At 31.3% G+C, this 19,625-nt stretch overlaps 1 protein-coding gene across 8 annotated transcripts in view; it reads left to right on the top strand.

The window, feature by feature from the left end:
* The window catches only part of LOC127732686 (ninein-like protein), a 64,566-nt gene extending 50,781 nt beyond the window's left edge, over window positions 1–13,785 (top strand). For 7 of the 8 annotated variants that reach the window (XM_052241857.1, XM_052241854.1, XM_052241855.1 and 4 more), the window contains 8 exons: window positions 130–213; window positions 422–532; window positions 1,577–1,690; window positions 7,682–7,768; window positions 10,358–10,426; window positions 10,731–10,929; window positions 11,348–11,469; window positions 12,786–13,785. In XM_052241857.1, coding sequence (XP_052097817.1) covers window positions 130–213; window positions 422–532; window positions 1,577–1,690; window positions 7,682–7,768; window positions 10,358–10,426; window positions 10,731–10,929; window positions 11,348–11,469; window positions 12,786–12,974 — 975 coding nt within the window. In that variant the 3' untranslated portion in view covers window positions 12,975–13,785. The remainder of the gene's footprint in view (window positions 1–129; window positions 214–421; window positions 533–1,576; window positions 1,691–7,681; window positions 7,769–10,357; window positions 10,427–10,730; window positions 10,930–11,347; window positions 11,470–12,785) is intronic. The other variant, XM_052241858.1, reaches the window with a different exon arrangement.
* Window positions 13,786–19,625: the final 5,840 nt, after the last annotated feature.

The following is a 19,625-nucleotide window of genomic DNA, read 5'->3' as shown; positions in this document are numbered from 1 at the left end:
ACTGTCAAAGAATGACATTATGTAAAACAAAGAATAGAATAAGTTATTTTCAGTAAAATCTATATAGTAGATAGTGTGAAGCATTTTATCTGACTTCACTCATATTTCTCATTTTATATTAATTTACAGGCTGCTTATGAAGAGGAAATTAATATGTTAAAGAAAAATTTGACAGACTTAGAAAAAGAAAACAGAAAAATGCTAGAATTACAAGTGAGTTTTTTTTTAACAAAAGATAATCATAACTTTAATAAGTCATTCTTCTCTTGAGGACTGAAAGCTTTTAGAAAATGTTGAATGAAAATTGTTTCACTGGATTTTTTTTCAACATTTGAATCACAGTTTCACACAATATAGTCAATGCTTATTTATAGTGCATGGTTGTATTTTGAAAAGCAAAGTTCTTTTTCTTTAATTTCAGACTTCACTTGAAAACTTGGAAAAGAAATGTAACCAACAACAGGACATCATCCATAACCTACAAGGCCAATTAGATGCATATAAAACTAAAATCATCCCTCCACATGCACAGGTAGGCCTATGTTGTGTCAGTGTGTATGTCATGTGTTGCATGTTGTAGTCTGTTGTTTCACTGGGAGCTTGCACTTTAAATGAACAAAAAATCAATACCATTTCAATACATTCTCTAATCTGTAATATTTGCCAATGGACATAAAGTGACAAACAACTGGTCCAATATGCAGACAAGAAACATTCATGTATTTACTTGTTAGCCATTTTATATATTTCAACCTTGTATTTATGTTATACAAAATATCTGTTTGTTTGTTTTTTTTCTTGTACATAAACACCATTTATTTTGTTGTTATGTTTTACTCCCATGTTTTGTATCACTTCTTTATATTGATAGCTCAGTAGATATATTATAAAATGTCAACACAGATAATATTGTTCCAAGAAAATTCCCTTTCTGACACATGATGAAATATATTTGTGGTACCGGTTATCTGAGTAAACTTATTTTTTTGTTTTATATCTGGGATTGAAATATTTTGTTTGATTAAATGAAATAATTTACTTACCAGGCCATCACAATTTATACCACAGATATATTTTATTTTGATCTAAATAGTTTTTATGTTTTCATTTATTTTAACTAGCTTGCAAATCAGTAAGGGCTAATTTAGATTGTACTATTACGAAATATAGAAAACAGACCGTTTGCAGAAATGTGTTGTCACAATAATGACATACGAAAACTGACCATAGTATATTTTATCAAAAATCACATTTTTACTCATATTTTTTTGGGGTTAAATTAAACACGAGTTAAAACCTTATCCAAAAAGTTATTTTACTGTCATCAACATCTTTGTATAAGACATTGTGCCGCAAAAAATCTTTTAGTTGAGACTTTTTGGTTTGAATTAGAGTACTACATGTACTCTAGATCTGCCATTGTTAAATCATTACATAAAAAGTCAACATTTACTGTCCTGGTTTTTCAACAGCTAGCTCAATTCATGAAAACATTAGAACTGATTGTGTACTTTTAACATGTTTATGTGAAGTTAAAAGCACTGTTTTATGTTTTGTTTGCACATGTTTTGCACAGAGTATAATAGATGAACTGGTAGAACAAAGAGAACAATTACAAGATTCGTTGAATTCTGCACATCAAAAATTAACTGATGTTGACCATAAAATTGAGAATCTTACTAAACTGCAGGTAAAATTTGATAGGAATATTGTTACTTAAATAGCTGGGGTTAAGAATGGAAAGGGTTTGAAATTGATTGATTGATTGTTGGTTGCTTAACGTCCAGTGGCTTTGAAATTGAAGGTAGATGTTATTCTTTGAAAGTGAAATAAAGTACATAAAGTGTAACTGTGTCAAAGTATAAAAATGAAGTATATTTGAATTTATAACTTTTGCATAAAGATAAACATTTTGAGGAAAGAAAGATACAGTTCAAAGTAAATTAAACCTATATATATATATATATATATATATACAAGTCTAAATTGAAAACAACGTTTAAACCTATGATTGCGTTGAATGAAAACCGCAATTTTTATACATGTGCGTGCAAAAAAAATTTCTTGGAAGGGGGTCTTAATACAGCACAACATTTTCCAAAAGACCAAAAAAGTGAAAAAGTATATTTTAGCAAAATGCATTTGACTAGCAGGTCGAACAACGGATGTTCTTAAACCATGCTGACTGCCATGGCGATTGCCAAATAAACGGATCACCAGATGTAAAAATGGATCTGAATTATGAATTTAATACCAAACAGAAAACAATAAACTTGCGGAAAAATTTGTACCGTTAATGTTATTAAATTTGTGTTTAGAGCAGTGTAAGGTAGATTAACTGTACACTGCCATCTTTCGAGCTATTGCATTATTTAGACTGTTATAACAATTCCAAATATTTGGGGTTTTTTTATTCAATATTCCACTTAGCCATGTAAGGGGAGATAACTCTTATAGTGAAAAGTTTATAAGGAATGTAAAGGATATTTCATTTTATACATGTAGCAAAAAAAGTTCGATGACACCATTTTTATGCCCCAGCTATAGGGGAGGGGGCATTAAGATTTACCCTTGTCCGTCTGTACGTCCGTCCCGAAGTTGGTTTCTGTTCTCTACTTTAGTTTGCCTCAACAAAATGTTGTGAAACTTATACACAATGCTTATTACCACAAAACACAGATCAAGGTTGAATTTTGATGGGGTCACTTTAACCGTTCTAGAGTTATGCCCCTTTATAAATGGAAAAATTGCAAAATTTTTTTTAGTTTCCGTTCTCTAACTTAATTTTGCCTCAACCAAATGTTATGAAACTTATACACAAAGCTTATTACCACAAAACACAGATCAAGTTTGAATTTTGGTGGCGTCACTTTAACCGTTCTAGAGTTGTGTCCCTTTATAAATGGAAAAATTGCAAAATTTTTAGTTTCCATTCTGTAACTTAAGTTTGCCTCAACCAAATGTTATGAAACTTATACACAATGCTTATTTCCACAAAACACAGATCAAGTTCGAATTTTGGTGGCGTCACTTTAACCGTTCTAGAGTTATGCCCCTTTATAAATGGAAAAATAGCAAAATTTTTAGTATCTGTTCTCTACCTTAAGTTTGCCTCAACCAAATGTTATGAAACTTATACACAATGCTTATTACCACAAAACACAGATCAAGTTCGAATTTTGGTGGTGTCACTTTAACTGTTCTAGAGCTATGCCCTTTATAAATGGAAAAATTGCAAAATTTTTAGTTTCCATTCTCTAACTTAAGTTTGCCTCAACCAAATGTTATGAAACTTATACACAATGCTTATTACCACAAAACACAGATCAAGTTTGAATTTTGGTGGCGTCACTTTAATCGTTCTAGAGCTATGTCCCTTTATAAGGCCAGAGAACACAGTTATTTCGTAGTGCATTTCTTTTAGACAATAAATTCAAATTAAAAAAATCGCACCTGCTCTATCTCAAAAAGATTTTTACTGTGTAGTGTACTACTATTGATACAAATAATATCAAAATTATAGAAACTTATACGAGCTCTAACTCAAAATATTGACAATTCTGTGTTAAGGGGGGCTAAAATTCAGTTTGACAGCTTCAGACATTCTAATTTTTGACCTTTTTTAACTGGACCAAATTACTACTTAACATAAAGATTCAGCACCCAAATTTTTTTAACATGTAATTTCATCCCTTTACTTAATATTTCATGCATAAAATATCAAGAAATAAATTGGGAAAGTGTATCAAAAAAAAATGCAAGTTATACACTGTTCACACTAGGGACTATATTCGTAGACAACGAAAACCAAAGGACGATAACTGTGTCCTTTGACCTAATAGGATAGAAAGACTTGACCAATTTTAATAAAACTTTGCATGACCTAAGCTTAGAAAATTATAAGATAGTTGGTTAAGTTTCATGGCCATAAGATATATATTATAGAAACTAGGGCCATTTTAATATTGAAATTTTGATGTATATTTTTGACGTTTAAATAAAATATTTTCAACTGTCAAGATTTTGGCCTAAAAAATTTAAATATTGCAAAAATGTGCTTTTTAAATACTCTTGAATATAATATAATAAGTATTAAAAGCAACGGAACACTCGTTTGATTTATCAGATTTATTACAGCTATTCAAAAGTCAAATTTATATGAGCCTGTGCCTGAAAATAGAGATTTTCGAATAAAGGGAAGCCTTACATAAACATGCATTTTTTTTCAACCAATTTGAAGTTTTTTAAGTTTTTTAACCATACATTATTCTTTCATATATATTAAATGTACTTTAAATGTAAAGAAAAGTTACAAAAAGCATACCACATGAGAATAAAATTGTCTTAGGCCAAGTAAGACTGAGAATTATTAAGAGTCGATTTAGGCCGTAGCCAATATTTACATATAAAAATGCACACAGAGGCTATAAGAAATGGAAATTTGTTACTTTTTGCTCATTTCTATGCTAAGATGTCATGATACAAGAAGTCTAATTGCAAAAGGACTCTTGAATTCAACTTTTTTTTGCAGACAGTATGGTCTGATGACCAGTTTTTTCACTTTTCAATGGAAAACTTGCATGTAGTTTTAGTCTCAATTGGCATATACTTGAACCACTTACTATCCTAAAGAAGAAAATTATGGTAGCATATGAAATGAATAGGGTGTACTGATCATTGTAGAGTTTTTTTTTACAGACTTAGTGAAATATTTGTGATGGACTACAGATTTTATGTACAAAGCTCTTCACATTTCACATACATCAAACAGGCTGTTTAACCAGGGACATAAATACAAATATTCTGCACATTTTTTCTGTGATAATCTACTTTTCTCTAGATTCAGAGTTCACAAATGGTTAATTAAATTTGATTTAAGCATAGAAACACAAATATCAGGAACATAAAAAGCTGTCAGATAGAAAGTCAGCATGGCTCTTAGGCATAAAATGGAAACTGCTTTAAAATGCTTATTTTAGCCGTATAATGCCAAAATGGGACATTTTAACAGAATTTCTGTCAAACAAAGATGTAAGTCCTTTACTTTTATTGAGTTTGACAAATTGAAACCAGCAAACCATTCAGGAAAGTTGCCAAAGTACAAAATCTACATTTACGGAATTCATCTCTTAGGCCCGAGAACACAGTTATTTCGTAGTGCATTTCTTTTAGACAATAAATTCAAATTTAAAAAATCGCACCTGCTCTATCTCAAAAAGATTTTTACAGTGTAGTGTACTACTATTGATACAAATAATATCAAAATTATAGAAACTTCTACCAGCTCTAACTCAAAATATTGACAATTCTGTGTTAAGGGGGGCTAAAATTCAGTTTGACAGCTTCAGACATTCTAATTTTTGACCTTTTTTAACTGGACCAAATCACTACTTAACATAAAGATTCAGCACCCAAATTTTTTTAACATGTAATTTCATCCCCTTACTTAATATTTCATGCATAAAATATCAAGAAATAAATTGGGAAAGTGTATAAAAAAAAAATGCAATAAACACTGTTCACACTAGGGACTATATTCGTAGACAACGAAAACCAAAGGACAATAACGGTGTCCTTGGACCATAAATGGAAAAATTGCAAAATTTTTAGTATCTGTTCTCTAACTTAAGTTTGCCTCAACCAAATGTTATGAAACTTATACAAAATGCTTATTACCACTAAACACAGATCAAGTTTGAATTTTGGTGGCGTCACTTTAATCGTTCTAGAGCTATGCCCCTTTATAAATGGAAAAATTGCAAAATTTTTAGTATCTGTTCTCTTACTTAAGTTTGCCTCAACCAAATGTTATGAAACTTATACACAATGCTTATTACCACAAAACACAGATCAAGTTCAATTTTTGGTGGCTTCACTTTAACCGTTCTAGAGTTATGCCCCTTTATAAATGGAAAAATTGCAAAAGTTTTATTTTTCTTCTAAATATCAAGTAATTTTTAAAATTAGAGTTATCTTCCTTTGTCCATGATTATAGTTGAATCAACTACAAGCAATGCTTTATACAATGCAATGTTTAATTTTGACTTCCACTGATAAAACACAGATCAAGTTGAATTTGGGTAGTGTCACTTTTACCATTATTGAGTAATGTCCCTTTATAAATCGAAAGATTGCAAAATTTATAGTTTCCATTCTGTAACTTAAGTTTGCCCCAACCAAACATTATGAAACCTAAACACAATACTCATTACCACAAAACTAAGATCAAGTACAATTTTTTTGTTTCTGTTTTTATCTAACTTTAGTTTGCCTCAACCAAATATTATGAAACTTATACACAATGCTTATTACTACATAATACAGATTAAGTACGAAATTTGGTGGTGACACTTTTACCATTCTTGAGTTATATCCCTTTATAAACATAAAGATTGCTGAATTTTTTAGTTTGTCTCAACCAAATGTTATAAAACTTATACACAACCGTTCTAGAGTTATGCATGTTTACAAATAGAAAAATTGCTGAATTTTTAGTTTCTGTTCTCCACTTAAGTTAGCCTCAACCAAATGTTATGAGACTTACACACAATGCTTATTACTACAAAACTCAGATCAAGTTCAAATTTGGGTAGCGTCACTTCTACCATTCTTCAGTTATGTCCCTTTATAACTATATGATATGCAAGCGGGGCATCATCTGTGTCCACATGTGGACACTATCCACAATTATATTTTCATTAATAACTATGCAAAATGGGGCAATTTTGCACGACTTGTAGCTTGAAAAATAGCACTGTAACCCACACTTTTTATTATATTTTTAAAAAAAGTATGGTAAAATCTAGTTTGGCAAAGTATAAGAAATGCAGTTGTAGTAGCTTTGGCATTTATCATTTCCATGGAGATTTTTTGGCCCACCCTCTCAGAAGATAAGTAAGTGATATTTGGTATGCAGTTGTGGTAGCTTTGGCATTTAATATTTCCATGGAGATTTTTTGGCACACCCTCTCAGAAATGTTCTATTGGCATTGAAACGTTTGCTTAGTTTACATGTTAAAAGTTTATGATTAGTTCAGTTGAAGTGGAACCACTAGTTGGTAAGTTAATGATATTTGGTATGCAGTTATATAAGCATTTGCATATCTCATATCCATAGAAAATGTATGGCCCCACAACCTCAATCATGGTTCATTAACATTGAATGTTTTGCATAGTTTACATGTTAAAGTTTTGCCATTTTAATTTCCATTATGATATAAAAATTACATACAGGCGAGACATATCTTGTTAACAGTTTATTTTATTACGTATTTTGTAAATACAGAGTTTTTGTAAAACTTTACCTTCTGATGACACAAGTAAAATACAAATGTGTTTTTTCAAATTATTTGTGATGTAATAGAAATTGAAAATGTTGTATCATGTTTCATTTTAAAATCCTTGCATTTAAATAGATTATGGTAATTATATAGTTGTTTTAAATCATTTTGGCTCAGATATTTCCTTATTTTCAGGATTTGATTTTGTACTAGTAACTGTTATGTGTCACGAGATTAATAAACTTAAGGAAGTTAAATTTTGTATTTTCAGAGAAATATTTCTTGGATCAAAATGTATCACATAATAAGAAAAGTTCTTAAGATTTCTAAAATGTCTAGGGATATCCCATTAGAGTCAGGTTATATATAAACTTATACATTGTTACCTGATGTACTTACAGAAGAAATACAATCACAATGTGGAGAAAAACAACAATAATACTGAGACTCCTGAAGATGATCAGCCTGACGGTCTTCAGAAAGAAAAGGTCAGTAGACGAGGGCTATAACAGACATTTTGATACAAATGATTGAAAACTATCCTAATTAACTGACTGGAATGATACATAACAAAAAAGATTTTATGTTTTAGTAATTGAAATATGTATATATAATGCATGAAAATCTTTCAATCGAACATATTTCTATCAAAATTGATAATTGGAGGAATCTGATGTTAATTAATATACGGGTACTGAGGTAGTTATTTATCAGTATATTAGGATACTACTTTATCAGTTCTTATTCCTTCCTTCATAGTTTCAAAGTTACATGCTTCATGTATTTTTTCTTCTTCTCTTAAATTTGGTTTCATTTCTTCATACTAATCCTCTTAAACAAACTCTTATTACCAGGTCAACAGAATACTGATGCTGTTTTTTTTTAGTTTTTTTTTATCCGGATTTTACAGGCGGCTGCCAAACAGTGTCTCTTCAATAACATGAAAACACTGTAATGATTTTTTTCAAATTTAGATGTGTTGTTTCTTGTGACTAAATGAAGGTCAAGTTCAATTTTCACGATTTTAGTATTTCTCCTTTTTAAGTTATCGCCATTTTTAATATCTAAAAGTGGTATTTTTAAATAATTTTCTCTTGTTATCATATTATGACTAAGCAGATGGTTAATGTCTTATCTCACAATAAAAATTGGAGTGACAGATTTTTTTGAAAATTTTCTATTTCCTAAGTGGTGATGATTATAAGCTATATTAATAGACATTTTGAAGTTAATTACATTATTAATTATTTTATATATGTAATGTTAGAGTACTATATTAAACCATAGTTCTGTTCAAAGGGAAATAACCCTTCAGATTTGCAAGTATGATTTTCATTATTAATTAGATCTGGGAAATATCTTAGCATATGATAATCATTGGAGTGACAGATTTATTTGAAAATTTTCTGTTTCCTGATAAGATCTGTAGGACTGTATATATAAAGTTTGAAATTTACTAGTAGAACTGTATAAATGAAGTTTGAAATTAACTGTTTATTATTAGACATTTTGTAGATAATTAAGTCTCCCTAAACCATATATATTCTTACCCCATCCCCCTTCAATTTGAGAATGTGCTTTTATCTTGTAAACGGTCGAGATCCCCACCCCTAAACCAAATATATTCTTGTATGGAACAATAAAACAAATCAAATGAAATATTGGGGGAGTCCCCAGGTTCGCCCCACCCCCTTCTTTTTGAAAACTTGTAAACGGTCAAGATCCCCACCCTGAAACTATATATATTCCTGTATGGGACAATAAAACAAATCAAATGAAATGAAAGGCGAGTCCCCTGGGGTCACCCCCTCCTCCTCCTGTTTGAGAACTTGTAAACGGTCGAGATCCCCAGCCCTAAACCATATATATTCTTGCATGGGACAATAAAACAAATCAAATGAAATATAGGGGAAGTCCAGGGGGTCCCCCACCCCCCCTTTCTTTTTGAAAACTTGGTAAACGGTCAAGATCCTCACCTCGAAACCATATATATTCTTGTATGGGACAATAAAACAAATCAAATGAAATAAAAGGTGAGTCCCCTGGGGTCACCTCCACCCCCCTCTTGTTTAAGAACTTGTAAACGGTCGAGATCCCCACCCCTAAACCATATATATTCTTGTATGGGACAATAAAACAAATCAAATGAAATAAAAGGTGAGTCCCCTGGGGTCACCTCCACCCCCCTCTTGTTTAAGAACTTGTAAACGGTCGAGATCCCCACCCCTAAACCATATATATTCATGTATGGGAGACTAAAATAAATCAGATGAAATAAAAGGCGAGTCCCCTGGGGTCACCCCCACCCCCTTCTGTTTGTGAACTTGTAAACGGTCGAGATCCCCACCCCTAAACCATATATATTCTTGTATGGGACAATAAAACAAATCAAATGAAATAATAGGCGAGTCCCCTGGGGTCACCCCCACCACCCTCTTGTTTAAGAACTTGTAAACGGTCGAGATCCCCACCCCTCAACCATATATATTTTTGTATGGGACAAAAAAACAAATCATATGAAATAAAGGTGAGTCCCCTGGGGATCCCCCCCTTTTGAGAACTTGTAAACGGTCGAGATCTCCACCCCTAAACCATATATATTCCTGTTCGTCATTTCAAGAAGATTTGAATGACATACAGGGTCAATCCATAGGCGTCACATGCATATTTTTTGTTGGTTTGTAGATATAAGTCCCAAAGAAGTCTAAAACTCAATTTCCCATCCACTTTGGTTTGAATTTCTTATTTCAAGTTACTTTTCATTAGTTTTACTTTCAACTATTGAAATGCTGCTGTCATGTCATAGTGCATCTGGTGTAGCGATTTGTTATTAAAACTTCTGCCATGAGAAGTAATTATGACATTTAGTTGATGTCATTCTGATATGACCTATTTGTACCTATTTGTATTGAGATGATCAAAATATTTCATGTGACATTTATTTTGGATTCAAACTTGTATTGTTGTGTCATTTGATTCCTACAAAAAATATTGAAAGTGTAATAAAAAAAACTGAAAATAAAAACCTCTTTATTTAACAAGCTATTTATGTAATAGATGAAACATTGTCTTTGTAGGAAATTTTAATGGCATTAAAACTGGAGCGAGACAGATTAGAGACAGAACTTGAGACTGTCAGTACTAAGGTTTGAATTATTATCACATCATGTGTACAGTAGAAATTATACATTATAGGTTAAATAATCGTAGAGAAAAATACTACGTGAATTGCTTGAATGTATAAAAAAATATTTTTATGCAGTTACAGTGAAAATTAGACAATATTTTATGTATTTCATTTGAAAAAAAAAGTCAAATAGGCACTCACGCAATAATGTTTTCTTTAAAGTAATTATTGTATAAAAATGTGGAAGAATAGTATACGAAAAGTTGTCTTTGTGATTTGATTTCTGTTATAAAGTATGATAAAATGATGTTATATATTTTCAGCTTGTAAAAGCAAACAATGATTTAGCCCAAAACCAAACACAACATGCAGAAGAGATGAAGAAGTACCATGTTAGTAATGGTATCGATATAGATAATTTTACTCGACTACAGATAGATCTGGTCGATCAACAGAGACAACTCAGGGAGTTACAGGAATTTATTGAAGCTAAAGAGAATGAAAAAAATAAAAAGTTCAAAGGTAATTTTTGTCCCAAATTTAAGTTTTGCAGGTGTAAAAAGATAGTTAGTCTAAGACCTTTAGAGAATAAGAATTAACTGTATGACTGTTAATACTGATAAATGATTTTCTAAATTTGGAAAGAGGTAGAAAAAAAGCCGTTGAATTCGACTGTCTGTGAAACATGATTGACTATGATACATAGTGCCTAAAAATAACTATGATAAAGTTTCTTCAATTTTTAATCCATACTGGTACAAACGTTGACAGGCCCTTATGAAATATGTTTTTCTTATTAGTTCAATGTCTCCTGACGAAATATATGTTTATAAAAGAATTTTTCTATAAATATATTTAAAATATAAACTATTTGATAAAATGAATCTTTTCATTAGATTTTTTAAATTTAATTAATTTTTAAAACAAATCTTTTTTATAGTGAGAGAAGAAGAAATGAAGAAAGCCATCAAGGAACTAGAAGAAGATAAGAACTCATTACAGAGAAAATTAAGACTGACACAGCAGATGCTGGATGAACAGATTGAGAAAATTAAAAATCATGTAAATAATTATACTAAATATATTTTATATTCAAAATCAATTATTTCTTTTCCATTTTCGGATTTGTTTTAGACAAATTATGTCAATAATACTGCACAAATAGGAATAGCATACATCATGATTGGTTCTTTATAAAAAGACTGTTTTTTTCCTAAAAATGCAGCAGGCATCATGGAAAAGAAAAAAGAAATCAGAAATAAAGTAGAAATTTGAAATATTTTGCAAAAAAGTGAATTATCATTTCAATTCTGCTAATGATATTATTATAATACTGCTTTTTAAAGGGGAAGTATATAGTGATTGAGATCAGGGCTTCCAAAACGGTTGTATTGACCATACTTGTCTGGTATATTATATAAATGACTTGTTGTGCAGAGGCTGAAAGGGACATTTTAACATAGTTCAGAAAAAAAAATTGAGAAGTTTATGCGATCTTTTATGACCTGACCTTTTGCCTTAAAGAGCCACACCTTTCCGGTCATATAAGTGACATGATGAATAATTACTATCAAAACAAACCCTACTTGGATACCCTCTCATTACAATCAAGGTTAATTAGTTCTCTGACAGCTGAAATTTACCTGTTCATTGATACTTTTATCTAACATTCATTTTGAGTATTTTCATGAAGAAATAACACGGAAAGAGCACCTTAAACTCAATCGTGCTTTGTAAACGAACACAGATTCTATGTATCCATCTCTGGTCCTTGTTTTACCATTGTCAAGTCAACATTAGTATTAGGAAAATATAATTTTAAAAGACAAAAGTGAAGTTATTGACAGCATAATTTTGCACAAATAAAGAGTCTAAGACAGATATTAGTACACTGATGTTGCACACTTTGAATGGTGCACTGTCAATTTAACAGTTAATGCCAGAACATCGAATTTATATAAAAATAGTTAGATATCATTTTTGAGTCAATCATAATTTATATGATGCCCAACTGATTACTATGGTTGCCTTCTGTTACTAAGTCTTAAGGGATTAAAATCGGGATAAGACACACACAAAATGTCCGGCTGGCTCAAACATTTTTTGAAAGTCGTGATTGAGATGTCTTTTTGGTCATCCATTCATCCATTTTTCAATCTATCTCACTTTTTCTATCAGAAGTCAGAGGTCTTAGAGGAATGGTCATATTTGAAGTATTCAGGAATCCAACAAATCTTTTACCAAATAGAGTGAGTGGCCTTGCAGTTTTGCATATGTATTTTGTATTTTCTCATTTCACTTTTTTCTTCATGAAGATTGTTATGTTAACAATAAAAGAGAAAAGTTTTATTGATTATCACTTTCTATTATATTTTTAGTATGGTGATTGTGAAAAAAGAAATGTGTTAGTTGTGGATTTGTATAAGGAGAATTCAGAACTCATGGAAGCTTTGTGTGTCATGGAAGAGAGGAAAAAAGATGCCGTCAGTCGATGTTACAGAATGGAAGACCAATGTCGAGCATTGAAAATGATGCTTAAAAAAGTGTATCATGTCGCTGTGACGTGAGATATGACGATAACTGTGATGCTTTACCCACCAGTATTTAAGGCAGCAGTTATACTCATTTTATGGTGCTAATCTCAGAGCTACTGATTCTGAGATCAAAATACTTATAGTGCCTTGCTGATGAGTGCTGTTATTAATGAAACAAGTAGTCAGAAATTAGTATTTCCCCACTAAGGTAGTGGATGGTATACTGCATTTTCCATGTTTGTCCCTCCGTCCATTCATCTTTCCATATGAAACTTTCATTGCATATTACTTTGCTTTTACAGTATGGAATGATTTGATATTTGATCTGGAATTTTATAATGATGAGTTTTACTGTGTAAAAGATTTTTCAGATCTGCCAGGAATTCACTTCCTGTTTATCCATACTTTGAATTTTTATGATTCCTACTGAGGATGGAATTTTTTGTCAGTGTTTAATTGCAAGTTGGAAAATATTTACATGACATTATGTATTACTCCTTGTTTGTCATAAAATGACTTGTTATGGTAGTGCTACCTCTGAACATTAATTATTTCAAATATTTGAAAAAAATGTGTTATCAAGTTATCTACTGTGATTTGAAAAAAATGTTGTTAGTTGATGAAATGTTATATTGTAAAGAGAATATTTATGTAATGAGATCATTCATTAAAGTCATTAATATGAAATGTAATAAAAATAATATAAAAAATTCTTCCTCTACTCCTGAGAGTTATGAGTATATGGAAAAAATAGTAACTTTAATGTGTAGAGATCCAACTGATTCATATTTTATATTTGAATACTGAAAACAAACTTTTCCACATATAAAATTGCAAAATATGATTTACATGTGTTTATGTTTTTAATTTTGCATACATGTTTATTAAATGCCTAAAGGGGGATAGTGGTGCTTTAAACCATGAAAATTTGTAAATAATTAGATTATTGCACTCCCTTGTTCGACAGTAGATCTTTTTAAAAAAAACTTCACCTCTGAAACTACTGGGCAAAATGCTACCAAACTTGACCTGAATGTTTCGTAGGGTATTTAGTTTAAAATTGTGTATCGAGGGAATTTGATCCATCAATAAACATGACTGCTGTTGCTAAAGAGAGAAATGTGGTAAAATTCAGTTTTTGACATATCTCAAAAACTAAAGCAGTTAGAGCAAAACCGACGTGGGTGAAAATTATCAGCAGGTCATTTTCTATCTCTAAATTTCACAGTTTTTGGCTTATATCTCATAAACTAAAACAGTTTTAGCAACACTGACATGGATAAAAATGATCCATCTCCTATGTAATTTTCAGAAATAGGACAATCCATTTGGATTATAGCCCCTGAAATGTCAATTTTTTTGCAAAGTTTTGGTTATTATCTTGAAAACTATAATACATAAAGAGAAAATTTAAACAGTAAAAATGACCAGAACAATAAGATCTACAAATAAGTTAAACATGGGGGAAATCATCAATTGACCCCTAATAGCAGTTATTGCCATTGAAAGACAATTTTTACTTATTTTTGCATTTTTTGTGGAAACTAAGAGAGAAATTTCAAAAGCAAAAATGTTCAGCAAAATAAGATCTAGGAGTAAACCAACATGGCAAAATTTCCAATTGAACCATTAAGAATTATTGCTTTTAAAGATGATTTTAACCAATTTTTTGCTGAATAGTATCATAGTTAGAGAGAAAATTCAAATAGAACAAATTTTCAGCAAAATAAGATCTATATGTAAATCAACGTAATCCGTATTTGTACAAGGTGAGCGATTCAGGCTGTTAGTAGCCTCTTGTTTTTGGTGAAACAATCACTAAGATACCAAAGAGGGTAATCGAAAAGTTACATCAATATTAAGTAAATTCATTGTACTGATTAAACAAGATTTCTCCCTTATTATACCCCTGCTCAAACAGGAAGTAGAACATCCAAGGAACTGATATCATATTGGATAACCAGATGAACTTTTATATAAGATATATCACGAGACTGACCTTTTTAATGCTGAGATATATGTGACCAAAATGAAATATTTAAACATGATATCTTAAATATAATTTGTTTTTTCTTCAACAAACACTATTGAAGGAACTGAAAACATATCAAAGGGATATAACCATATGAAGCTTGGTGTCATATATCAAAGTTGTCACTTGTAGTTGCTGAGATAGATTTGAAAGAGATGTTTTATGGACTGACAGAGGGACTGGCCTAGGAAAACCAGTATATCTTCTTCTTTGTAAAGGGGGTATAAATGCAAATTTGAAGAGACAGAGAGATGATTTTTTTGTCTGTAAAATTTACCTTTTTCTCATAATAGTGTTAAATTTGCATTGAAGAGACAAAAATTTTAACAATATTCAAAATGTCTCCAATAAGCTGTAAATGCTGAAAGATCCATTAGAAGTAAATAAGTATTTGAAATGTTGGTTTGTCACCTTGGCAATACTAGTGTTGGAACAATTTAAGGCACAGCTATGAACACAATCTTTTTATTAAACTTAATTAAAATTTTAAGTCCAACTTCATTTTTTTAACACTAGAATCTAATTCTTGGTAGTTTTACTTTGTAAACAAAAAAGTTCCTTGAGATCTTGTAATTGAAATCTGGACTTTTTTGGTAGACATCATATTTCAAGGAGGTCTGTATAAAGAATGCTACGTAGATTCAAAAGTCTCCTGGTCCATTTGTTGCCTTTTTGAGGAAGCCAGGTGAACACTTGTGATAAATGGGGTGATTTTCAAGTGTTTCATTGTAGTATTCTGGTTTGTATTAGGCAACATTCTTAGAGCACCTGCACATCTTGCATATACATTTTTAGTAATGAGATACAGGATTCTGATTTTGTCTTGCTTTGAAGTAAGTCATAGAATGCAAGACAAAAAGGTGCTAATCCAGTGATGGGGAAAATGTAAACTTTTTGTATAAAACTTTAAAATTTAAAAGGTAGAATGGATGCTTCATACTATACTACCTCGTATACAAATGCCTTATATTACAAAGTTTCCGTTTGTCAAATTTCCATGGTCCTAGTCCTCATTTTCATAATTCAGAGACAATTTAAAAAAAATGTTTTTTCTGAATTTATCATTATCATAAGTAATAGGATAACTTTTATTTAATATATGGCTACAAATCCGTCAGACAGTGTTCACCTGACATTGACCTAGTTTCATTGGTCAGTGATCATGGTTAAGTTTTTTGAGCTTGGGTAGTTCATTGGTTGATAATAAGTGTTTGTGCTTTTGTCTGTTTCTCGGATACAATGAGCAATGGGTCAACTATATTTGGTGCATGACATGATTGTAAATGTCTGTCGGGCAGGTTTCATCTAACATTGGCCTCATTTTTCATGATTCATTGTTCAATATTTAGTCTTCATGGTAAGGTATGCTTCTCAGATGCTATAAGCAATAGGTTACCTGTAATTATATTTGGTGTATGGAATAATTGTATGGTGTACATGTATATCTAGTAAGGTACATCTGACCTTGACTTCATCTATGTGATACATGTAGTTTTGGTTTACCATGAAACATTAACAATTTGGACACATCTGCATGCTGACTTTGTGCTACTGTGTTATAGTAGTCTCCGTTATGGTGGTGTAATTATCAACAATCCAGTTCAATTTATCTTGAATAAATATTGTTGAAAAAGATTTTAGATAAACGATCATAGGTTCTCATGTAACTGTAGTAAACCACATTTTTTTTTATTTTCTTCTCTGAAACTACATGATCCATGTGATCCAAACTGTCATACAATCTGCTCCTAAGATAGGTAGGACCCTAAATGTTTTTAGGTTTGTCAGTCTGTCCGTCCTTTTGTCAATTTTTCCAACCTGAATCAAATTAAAGTTTTAGTTTAAGATAGTTTACCATTAAGTTTGAAACTTAGTACACATGTTCATTAAAACAAGTGGTGATAATCATGTCACGTGCATGATGACAGTAATACCAAATTGGTTCCAGTTTACACCAATAGAAGATTATATTTTCATCAACTGTGTGTGAGTGTATGTGTTTGTGTGGCCGGGGTGAAGGTTTAAGAATCAAAAGATGGATGGTCGATGTCTAGCCCAAAGGATAGTATTATTATATATAGTAATCTCAGTGTTTACGTGCCTATTCTTTTAATTAAGGATCGTCAATATGTACTATCAATTAACGTATGTATCAACTATCCTCAATCAGAAAGGAATAGATATGAAAATACTAAATAGGATGTACTGCTTAATTAAAGGGCTGCGCTGATCTACGCTTGGCAATGCATATTGGAAATACAATTTTTTTTTTTAGATTTCCGATCGTACTGCTCTAATTCACCAATTATTTATAATTCTTCGAACTTTTCTTCATGTCTATTATCATGATAAAATAACCAGTAAATATAATATTTTTTGTACACAAAATTCTGCAACTAAAATGCTAAAAAACCGTTTCACGTCGGGAAGCCCCCTCCCCCCTGAACCCCCTACCAGGGCTCTGCCCTGGACCTGCTGGGGGCCTTAAGCGGCCCCTAGACCCCCTGCAGCAAGTTGTGCATACACTTGATTGGATACCTAGCTACGGCCCTGGTCTCGTGGTAGAGTGCCATCTATGCAAGTGTCATTTTGATGTAAGAGCAAACCAGACTGGTCAACTCAGTCAGAATTATGTGTCCACGTAGGGTGACATGGACTATACCTTCAACGGTGAATTAGCACGTTAAAAGTCTGTCTTGTCAAAAGTATGGTTTTTAATATGCTTCCGTACGGATACATGATTGTTATGTATGTTATATTTGTCACTGTACATTGATCAGCTATCCAGTCATCGGTCTGTTCCGGTAAAACAAAAATGAAAAAACGAAGGATGGCAAGATTCATTTGTTATTTTAACTGGTCAATTGCAACAGAGATGGGGTCAATATCCCCTTTATTTATTTCACACGAGGGACACTTTCTAGTCAGCTTTAGTGAAATTATCAGCATAACAATTATTTCAAGGTTTAAACAACATTGTGTCATACTTACAATGTGATTATGTTAAACATGCTGAAAGTTGACTCAGAGAGCTACATGTTCGAGATATTTTAACAAATTTTTAATATCTATCCAAATAAATATCAAAAAATGAAAGAGAAGGAAGGATATTCTTAACCCACATTAATATTCAATCGGATGTCAAGCGATATTTGGTCTTTCATTTAGTTATCTCTAGACATATAATACAATTATTAATATATGTCTCTGGTTATGGGTGTCTTTCTGTGCTTTTTTTTTACAAAACGTCTAAAAATGACTATTGAATCGAAATTATCGATATAACCTTCAAGAGCAATATGTGTCTGAATTTTATGGATGTATGTAAAATTGTTGAAAAATCTTTTTAATTCCATTAGGTTAAAACTACCTCCTGATGATTTACCCTGCGAGTGAAACAGATACAATTTGAATCGCCTGTACTCCTTTTCTTCATTTGAACTGACTAAAATATCTGTAGACCATCTGTAAATTCTTTCTTTAAAAAAAAAGGGATTGGTAATCATGGTCCAGGTAAAAAAAGAAAACGTATTTTTGTTAAGCAAGTGTGGACACAGTTCAATGTGGATAGTGACTATTGGGTTAATGTTGCTGGGTTTATTTTCATAAAGTGAATACTTACCGGCATAATTGTCCACAAGTAGCTAATATGAACTGGAATGTAAACAAAAGAAAAGAAACATCCATATAGAAAGTTCTATCCTTAAGTCGCTTTAATCTTACAGAGTCAGTGTGAGTTTATTAAGGTCAAGTTAAGCTAAATGGGCTATGTCACAGATTTTGGTAAAATTTTTGCATACAACTCTGGCTCGTTGAACTATAACTGCAAATCGAAAAGATATTGCATGTATCTCCTTTATCATCTGAAATATTACTGATTGAATTCTTTCTAAAAAGGTGAACATTTGTATAGAAAGCACATAAAATAGGCGAAAAACCTTAAATTTGTCTTTAAATCATCAAATCTCTTAATTCTAATACATAGATTTTTCTTAAAAAAACTATATGTTGTTGATACATAAATTTCCGTTTTGATGATGTAAAATAATGATAGGGTCAACGACTTCAATTTTACGGTATACATCAGTCAAAGTGGTGTTCTATGTGGAAAAATACCACAAAACGTCGAAACGTATTTTAGTCATCGCGTTGCAGGCCGTAAAACGTTAATTTTTAACGTTTTTCACTACCAACTAGTAACAGATTGATTATCAGACAAAAACAAAGTCGGTGACCATATGATTATTTTATATCATTAAAACGGAAATTTATAAAAATCTATGTATTACAGTAAGAAGTAAGAGATTTGATGATCTTAGGACAAATTTGAGAAGGTTTTTCGCTGATTTCATGTGCTTTCAATCAGTAATAATTCAGATAATAAAAGAGGTAAATGCATTATTTTTTCGATTTTCAGTTATAGTTTAACGAGCCAGATTTGTATGCAAAATTTTAGAAAAATCTGTGACATTGCCCATTTGCCCATTTACTGTTCGTTGATCTTAATTAAAAGATTAAGGCTATCTACCTGTCTCAGCAATAAAACCATGTTTTCTTGATATTTAATGGAAAATGCTTGTCATCGTGTATTTCGTAACTTTTATAGTCGCTTTTGTACAATGTGAGGTCATATACTAGTTGAAGAAAAAGTT

This window comes from Mytilus californianus, unplaced genomic scaffold (genome assembly GCF_021869535.1).
Source record: "Mytilus californianus isolate M0D057914Y unplaced genomic scaffold, xbMytCali1.0.p SCAF_26, whole genome shotgun sequence".
In the NCBI taxonomy this organism is placed as follows: Eukaryota; Metazoa; Mollusca; class Bivalvia; order Mytilida; family Mytilidae; genus Mytilus; species Mytilus californianus.
The sequence above is the reverse complement of the archived record's forward strand: the minus strand, read 5'-3'. Positions and strand labels throughout refer to the sequence as shown.